We start from the raw sequence: 8,918 nt of genomic DNA on the forward strand, positions 1-8,918 counted from the left end.
CTCTTAACATTTTCACAGTCATGCCAATGTTTCAGGGTCTCAGAGGTGTGAAGGAGTAGGTGGGCTGGAGTGATGCTTGTGAAAGATGCTCTGTGGTATCATGTTGGAATTGCTTGTTGTTCTCCGCCCCTTTGCCACCTCCTCCTACTCTAGGTAGAAGGAAGGAGTAGGTGGGCAGGGACTGAGTAGCACAGGAAACAGAAAAATTAATCTTGGAATCCTTGTAAAACTGAAGTGCTTAAGCTGACGTGAAAAATGTGATCATACCGGACATATAACATAGTTGTTGCTTTGTAATCCTTTTTTACTGTTTTTCATATACATGGTGTCTTTGTGTGTTTTTTTTAAAGACCGTATTCTTTTCCCAGACTATATGGGCTGTAGCAGACAGGCTGTTATCATTCTGGGACACTCAGGGCAATCTTTGTGCTATGTAAAATAGGAGTTGTGCTGTTCTGTGAAGTCGGCTGACTTGATCCCCAAGTTTGTATTTGTTTCTTGGGTTTACATAGAAACACTGAATGTGGAGAAAATTTGGCATTTCAGAACAATATCTTAGAAGCATGATTCTGGGTTATTTTACTCTTTATGCTCAAAACGTTTTCTGAAGATGAAAACTTCCCCAAAAATACGTTTTAGGAAGTGAAAGAACCTTGAGAAGGAGGTGAGAGGGGTAGTGCAGCACCAGTTCTTGCGTATGAGATAGGGACGTGTTCTCAGGTTATTCATTTTGTTTGAGCTACAATAATGAGTTTTGCATAATCAAGACACGTTTTGTAATGCACATGAAAGCCAAGAAAGTTTTCTAGTATGCCCTTTTCTATGCGTAGGAAGAATAATGAAAACCAAATATCAGGTTTCAAGTCTGGTAGGTCCAAAGTTTGGCTTGATCCTTGTGCATGTTGGCACAATGGGCAAGTCTAACACTCGCGCCTGTGGGCTGGGATCGGGCTTTGAGGCAGCAGCTCCATTTCCCTGCCTTCCTCCAGTGCAAGCTGAGACCACATCTGCAAACTTGCATCTTGGCTTAGTTAGGTGTGTGATCATAGATAGATGTCTGTATGTACTGCAACAGGACTTGTCTGTCTTATATGTAGCTTGGTTTCCTTAATAAAGGAGGGGGGGGGGAAGCTCTTTATCAGGGGAAGAAATTTACCAGTGCTGAAACGTTTATCCTTCTTTTCAAAGCAATACACTATTTCACAATATCTTGGGACGAAGGAAGGAAAGCTGTCCCTGTCCGATTTTTGTGAACAGCTCCACGCTCAGTTGCCTCTTCCTGCCCTCATCCTGGGGTCCTCCCCGCTCCCCGCCATGCCTTGTGCCCGCCCGCTCTCACTTGCAAAAGGACCCTGATGCTGCCAGCCTTGTGTTCAAAACGAGCCCTGAGGATTTATTTCCATACGCTTTTTACTTTTTTTTTTTTTTAACTACTTTTATTAGTGCTAAATAAGGTTGGGGCGGTGGGCGGGCCCTGCTCCTCCCCGTCGGCGCCGCCAAGGGCTCAGCGGCCTGCGCGGCCCGCCCCCAGCGGCCTACCCGGCCCCGCTCCCCGCTGCTCTCGCTGCCGCCGCCGCCATGCTGGCCTCCCGCGGGGCGGCCCTCTGCACCGCGCTGCGGCGGGCAGCGCCCGGCGGCCTCGCCTCCTTCCACTGCTCCGCTCGCCGCCGCCGCGCCGCCCGCGTCGCTGTGGTGAGTAACGGCCGCGGGGAGGAGGCCCCGGCGGCGGTGGGGTTGGGGGGAGGGGTTGGCTTGGCGTCGGGCCGAGGAAAGACTCGCATGGTGGCCGCGGCAGCTGCAAAGCCGTGGGAGAAGCCGAAATTGAGAAGATAAAGCTGATTGGAATTGAGTAACTTCGAGGAAGGCAGAGCAGGAACGGGAAACGCGTAAAAATTGGCTTCTGTAGGGTTGTGATTGGCCTGGAGTTGAATTACAAAGACCTGAACTTGAAACTACAGCAAAACTGGGGGGCGTACGGGCAGTGTGCAGGAAAATATTTAAACTGGGTTATGCCATTCTGCAGGAAGGAGGTGGAGCACGTCAAAAACACAAAAGAAAGCGAGGAGATGGAGGAGCTACGGGTTACCAAAGGAAAATTTAGGGTGTAGGTAGCATCCCAAGTGGATGCACCGTTTTGGAACTCAGTGGACAGCCTTTGAAGCTCGAGCTTTGCGTAGTCTTGACAACATAAAATGTTAAAGAGTAAGAAGGCATTACCTGCACGAAGAAGTCTACTTGGGTCAAAGTTGGCTCAAAAATGGGCAGAATGCCGGTCCAAATGCTTAAAAGGTAGCTTGGCAGGAATGCTGTCATTTTAACAAATCACAACTTTTTTTTTAATAGAGAGTGGAAAATTAATGTTATTGCTGACATGAGTGACGTAAATTTCTGACTATAGCAGAAGACAGACTTGTCACCAGGCAGGTACTGAAATAACAGAAGAGTATCGTCTTTTAGTAATTTGGTTTCAATGAGTTTCAAAAACATTTTAAAAGTGTTATTTACTGAGATAACTTTAGCACAGTTGCATGTTTGTTTATTTAGTCTAAAATGAAAGATAAAAAGTTGGTAAGTAGAAGGCAGCTCTTAAATATCAGAGCAGCAAAATTGTAGTTACGATTACTGCAGACAGAAGAACATTCATGGATCTTACTCATTTGGTGAAGTGATGGTAGGATGTCATGTCTGTGAGAGCAGAGGGCTGGGTGTTGTGATCTGAAAGCCCATTGGAGTCCTACGTTTCTAAGTAAGACAGTTTCAATTGTGAGTGTCTTTTCATGTGTCTGTGATTGAAAACTTTCAAGGTTTTAAAAACTGAGAGAAAACCAGGAGGGAAGAAAGTAAAGTTTAATAAATAGATTATCTTTAGCTGGATTCTTTTTCTTTCAAAACGAACAACCAAACCAAAAACCCCACGAGAGTTCATATATATACTTTTAGGAACTAAATAAACCTTTGGATTTTTTTTTTTTTTTTGTTCTTATAATCACTTTTTCCCCTGGATTTTTGAAAATATTTTTTTCTGCTTTCTTCTACTTTTTGAAAGACTAATCTCTTCTCTCCACCCGCACAAGGATAGCTGATTGCTTTTTGCCTTTTATTCTCCAGTGTGTATAAACAAGCTGAAAGTATTATTACCAGGGTAATAAGGGAAAGTATGGCTAATGTAGCATTATTGGATTAAAAGTGGTTTAGCTATTGATCTCTGATGTGGATCCTCAAGGAAAATACAGCAGCAGGTAAAATAGTTTATCCTAAGTGTCACCTCGAAGTGCACTCCTATCCCACTTCTGTTTGATGAGAAGGTATTTCACACACTTCATAGCTAGATGTACGACACTCTGAATAACCCATTGTGTGCACAATAAAAACATACCTAAGGATATCATGTCGGTTTATTAACTCTGAGAAATAAATGCACAAGCCAGTGAATAAATATTAGTTATTTCTGAGACCTGTCTGTGATGGGTAGCTATAAATAGGAAATGCCAGTTCTGCAGTATGTCAGATGGTGACACCAGTGCTAATACCGTGATGTTGCCTGGCTTAGTAAAGAGCCTGTTGTTAAGTTGGTTTTTTTTGAGGGAATGGAGGGAGGTCTGCTGTTTGGTTGGTTGGTTTGGTTTTTTTTTTTTAAATCTTATAAGGCTTGTGAAAGATCCTGTAGGAAGTTTTGTATCACTTGAAATACTCTCTTGATTTTCTTGCTGCAGGTCCTGTCTGGTTGTGGTGTCTACGATGGCACAGAAATCCATGAGGCTTCAGCGTAAGTTGCTTTTGAAATGGTAGGCTCCAAGAAACTCTCCATTACATTACAGCAGACTGTTGAATTTGGTTTTGCTCTCTGGCCATCAAAATTGCCCTGAAAGATGTATGATGAAGCTTCACAGTTTTCTCACAGTGAGCTGGGAGCAGGCTGTGTTCTTGCAGTAGTCAGTGATTATCAAAAGACGCAGCACAATGCATGTGATGCCAGAGCAGTGAGTTTGAGAGAGGCTGTCTTTCCTTCAGGAACAGAAATTAAAATTTTCAGAATAATCTCAAAGGAGTTAAGTAGAGACGTGATTTCATAATCACTGAGATTCTGTTCCTGGGGCTAGAATTGTTAATACTCAAGTTGAATCACTAACTCTTAGTGTTAATTGCTAAAAGATGTTTCACCTAGACTTAGATTAAATGTACACATCAGTATGTTAATTATGAGACTCTTCCATAACACCTGGGGACTTGCAGTGAGAAAGGAAGTTCTTGCTGTTCTTGGTTGCCTGCATAATGGCACTGAACAAAGAAACTTGTCTCTAGCTTACCTGACCCTGTCTCCAAACTGACTTTCTCTTCTGCTTTGTGCTTTGGTGTTACATACAGGGATTCTGCTGCTATGTGCTCAGTATGCTCTGGTAGGATGTGTGGTTTTCCTTTTCTTTCAAAATCAGGTGGCGGAATATTTGTAGCAAGACTTAGGAGCCAGATAAAGTGTCTCTTTTAAGGTTTTCAGCATATTTTTTCTCTATTTTTGTAGCATACTGGTACACCTTAGTCGTGGGGGGGCTGAGGTTCAGATGTATGCTCCAGATGTTCCTCAGATGCATGTCATTGACCACAGTAAAGGGCAACCAGCTGAAGCTGAGTCAAGGTAAAGTCTGTGTTTAATGTGTTTTCTGTGACTGTTGAGCCTCAGTCTCTTAGGCATTATTCAGACATAGCAGCCTGTAACCACTTGTTGCACTTTGCTGACTGACTTTAGTAGCTTTATGCTAGCTGGTATTTTGATTAAAGAGAAAATATTAAATTAGTTTTCTGGACTTGATTATACACAGTCTCTTAGTGCCTGAGTTTCCCAGTAGTGGTATTTCAGAAGCATTAATAGCTTCAGTTATTGAGTACCACTGTTCTTCTTCCTTCCTCCCTTCCTCCTCTTTCTCTTCCTCTGCCAGAACTTTCTTTATGCTCTTCTGTGTGCAAATGCTTCATTCATCTCCTGTTTTGCTTCTGGTTCTTCAAGGAACGTTTTGGTGGAATCTGCAAGGATTGCTCGTGGCAAAATTGCAAGCCTGGCTAAGCTTACTACAGCAGACCATGATGCTGTGATATTCCCTGGTGGATTTGGAGCTGCAAAAAACTTGTGAGTGCCAACTAAGCATTAGACTGCTCAACTAAATGTTCATTATCAACTATTCATAATCAACTATGATTCACACGGTAAAATCCGTGAGCAATAAATGGCCTTATTTACTACATATGTAACCACTGCTTAGTAAGGAAAACTCTTCTCAAAGTGTTGGAGTTAAGCTGCGCTGTTTCTAATTGTTTCCAGTCGTAAGTCTTATTGGCATTGTCAGATTTTGAATTTTCTGAACCATGTTGGTGGGAATTCTGCAGTTCAGATAATGCACAAGAAGTCTTTTTCTCCCCAACCCGTGTGGTGATTCTTTTTAGGCCTGGCTGAGGGAAGTGAAGGTAAAACCTCAATAGTTTCAGGTGTTCCTATTATTATTCTGTTTTTTCATATCTGCCTACCAAAAAGTCCCCTTTTGCATTAGTAATGATAAAAGAACAGCTAGCTCAAAAAAAAAAAAGTAAAAATAAAAAAGTGTTAATCATGTGAAATATTGATTATCATGTTATTGACCTGCCATTTTGTTGGCTTTGAGAAACCTGAATGTTATTTCCCTTTTCTTCTTACATACTTTTTTTTCTTTGACAACATTGTTGTTCCACTTCTCAGTAATCCTAGAAAGCTGATTTGGTAATTCTTATTTCTGTATGTTTATATGAAGTAAAGAACTTTCTGACATATCAGAGCCTTAAAAGTAAGTAATTTTGACTAAAGCATTGATGGTCAAGGCTTTTTCAGCCACCTTTTAGCATCTGTTAAGTTTGTGATGACCCTTGAGAGGCAGTCTCAGGGCAGATAGACATCTCTTTTTGTGGCCTTATACTGAGGTATGCATAAAGTTTGTTCTTGTGGCAGATCCACCTTTGCTGTTGATGGGAAAGATTGCAAGGTGAACAGAGAAGTTGAACGTGTCTTGAAAGACTTCCACAAAGCGGGCAAGCCTATCGGGTAGGTATGTTAGTTGGAGGGGCATTTGTTTGGTAGTGTGAGCATGGAGACAACATATGTTTTGCTGAAATGTGCAGCTGTTATTGTTGGAACTAGAAAAAGCATTTTCTGTTTTGTATGGGTGATAGCTTATTTTTTTAAATGTGTTTTTCAAGATGTGTGTGTGTGTGTAGGTGTTTGTCAAAGAAGAAGCAAAGAAAATGCTGAGTGGAAGTTGCCTTGTGATGTCTTTCAGATTTGTAAGACCATGTCCGTTTGAATCTTTTCAATTATGACCAAGTTTTGAAAGAGTGCTGTTGTAGAATTCCTCTTATAATTCCTTTTGTTGCAGACTTTGCTGCATTTCACCAGTGTTGGCAGCAAAGGTTCTCTCTGGTGCGGAGGTAACTGTGGGCCATGAAGAAGAGGAAGGTGGCAAGTGGCCTTATGCTGGGACTGCAGGAGCCATTAAAGAACTGGGAGGAAAGCATTGTGTGAAAGAAGTAACTATATCCTTTCCTGGTAATTTCCGTGTTGAGAGACACTTCAGTAATGTGTTGTTGCAGTAATGAATACATGCAGGATTTATGCTTTTCCACTTACGATATAGTGGGAATACAGTGTATAGCAGAGAGCATGTAACACAGCGCACGAAACGCTTCTTCTGTACAGAGCTGTGCAGTTAGAAGTTGTTGTGTACACAGTTGTGTAGTTAGAGCTCCCTTGGACACCCCGTGATGCAGTAAATGCTGAGTGAATTTGCACGTAAGGCTGGCATGAATTACAAATGGTTAGTTCTCTTTGAGATTTTTTTTTTTTTTTTGCTTTTCCTGAAGGCTAATGCTGTAATCAAACTGTACTCAGAGACATTTTATTACAGTCAGTACGTTTTGTAGATTTTCTTACGTTTCTGAGTGTTCTCACAGATGGCTCTTGTAGTGTTTGTATTTCTGTCAAAAGTAGCTTCTAGTATCTTGGATTATACGTTGCAGCTGTCTTTGAAGCTGGATGGTTTAATATATTTGGAGGTGCTTTTTTACAGGATAGTGGAATTGTGAGGTTTTGTCAATGATGGCTTATTTTGCAGACACCATCTGCAAGTGAGACATAGGCTGTGTTTTCCTTAACTCCCTTTTACGAAGCTCATGTGGATACAAAAAACAAAGTGGTGACTACCCCAGCGTTTATGTGTGAAACAGAACTACACAATATCTTCGATGGCATTGGGGCCATGGTAAAGAATGTGTTAAAATTAACTGGCAAGTAAAAAAAGAATCAGAAATGTTTAAATTTAAGGTGTAGTATCAAATATAGTATGGAGCAATGGAAACATTTTCACCTGCTTGTCGTGTTCACACTCTAGTGAATGCTGCTGCGAAGGTGGTTGATTCCCGTCTGCAGAGTTTCCCATCCCCTTTCTGAGAGGGGCCTGCAGAAGGGCTTACAGAGTACAAGCAGCCTGGCCTGAGACACAGAGCATTTTCTTGAGCTTTTTCCACTGTAGAGAACTTTTTCAACTCAGTCTTCTGAATCCAGTCCTACCAGTGTCAAATTATTTCTGTGGGGGGCAAAAGGAGACTAAAAGCCCTTTCAGAAGCTGAGGGCAGAGGTGTTGTAGGGATGTAGCAGACACAGTGGCAGTATGTCTAGAGGACGAAGAATTAGACTGGAGAGGACTTGGTGTGTGGTTCACGGTTTCTGTGCTTAAGCCTGTATCTGTGAACAGATCAGCCAGGATCAGCTGTCAAGAGAATAGACATCATCCACATCTTAATTTTATCTTGTTATTAATTAAGAGATTAATATTTTTCCATTTTAAAGAATCTGTTTTCACGAAGGAGCCATTCTGAATATCAGTCAGCAGCAGCATACGTGTCGCAACACTAGCACTTTGAAAATTTCATCCATTGGCCCATTATAGCTAAAAAGGTCTTGAAATGAGGGAGAAGATATCCGCTGATGTGACGCACAATTTTTAAGAATAACATCCATGTTAAAGTAGTTGCATGACTAGCAGTAGATGGAAAAAACAATATCAAATTATTCTTACTTTCTCTTACTTTAGGGTAATAAAGCTCTCTCCAAAGAAATATTATTGAATGTCTGGAATAATGATGTATAAATAAATTAATTTCTGCCTTTATTTCGTCCCTGTCCTTTTGCTTTTGTTTGACCGCTGCCTCTGGCAGCTTACACTGGTTGATACATTCTAGTGGTTTTTCTGGTATTCAGTTCTGTTCACGTCTGAGACATGTTTTCTGTACAGAATCCAGCAGAGTCTCTTTCCCAGCTTCCAAGTTATTTGTCACGCTTCTATTCCACAGGAAGCTCAATTTAAAACAAACAAAATGACACCCCTTACCTTGTATTAAAGTTCCTTTTACATGACAGACATGCTTAAGGGAATCCATATTTTTAAGGAAGAATTGTGTGTTTCATAAATGAAGCCTACAAGCCTTAGATTGGATTGGAGTATGGTAAATACTATCTGTGGCTGAAGACTTGCTAGGGATGTGGAATTATTTTTTGGTTTTTTTTATTGGGGACAGCAAAGAGGAGGAATGAAGCTGGAATATGAGTGGTGGGCATGCTCGTCTTGCTCAGTCAGTGTTCACGGAATAAGTGTTTTAGCTTCTGAAATCTATTAGTATGTAATTTTTTTTTTTTTCACTAAAAATCGTATTAGGATTTAGAAGATCTTAATTTGTCCTTCAAAGATGGCACTGTTTTCCTGGAGGATTTCACTGAGGTATCTTGTGCAAATCACAAACTGCTCCATGGGTACAAAGAGATCATACACAGAAACAGAGTCATCACGGTAGCAGGCATGGTTCATAAAGAGGATTTCGGACATATTTTGAAACTTTTTTGCTCA

At 41.2% G+C, this 8,918-nt stretch overlaps 1 protein-coding gene across 1 annotated transcript; it reads left to right on the forward strand.

Annotated features, from left to right (window-relative positions):
* Positions 1-1,530: 1,530 nt before the first annotated feature.
* Positions 1,531-8,186, forward strand: GATD3 (glutamine amidotransferase class 1 domain containing 3). Its single transcript, XM_086766110.1, has 7 exons — positions 1,531-1,692; positions 3,714-3,766; positions 4,520-4,633; positions 5,003-5,122; positions 5,972-6,064; positions 6,396-6,552; positions 7,182-8,186. The coding sequence occupies exons 1-7, from the start codon at positions 1,579-1,581 to the stop codon at positions 7,308-7,310; spliced, it is 780 nt and encodes a 259-aa protein (XP_086622236.1). The 5' UTR covers positions 1,531-1,578; the 3' UTR covers positions 7,311-8,186.
* The last annotated feature ends 732 nt before the right edge of the window (positions 8,187-8,918 follow it).

The sequence above is a fragment of the Chlamydotis macqueenii genome, chromosome 1 (assembly GCF_036417535.1).
Source record: "Chlamydotis macqueenii isolate bChlMac1 chromosome 1, bChlMac1.mat, whole genome shotgun sequence".
NCBI classification, from domain to species: Eukaryota; Metazoa; Chordata; class Aves; order Otidiformes; family Otididae; genus Chlamydotis; species Chlamydotis macqueenii.

Excerpts from the sequence above, each read along its gene's own strand:
- GATD3 (XM_086766110.1), top strand. The coding sequence starts at position 1,579 with ATGCTGGCCTCCCGCGGGGCGGCCCTCTGCACCGCGCTGCGGCGGGCA. Across the intron at positions 6,065-6,395 it reads AAAGCGGGCAAGCCTATCGG|ACTTTGCTGCATTTCACCAG; the intron begins GTAGGTATGTTA and ends CTTTTGTTGCAG. Across the intron at positions 6,553-7,181 it reads ATTGTGTGAAAGAAGTAACT|GAAGCTCATGTGGATACAAA; the intron begins ATATCCTTTCCT and ends ACTCCCTTTTAC.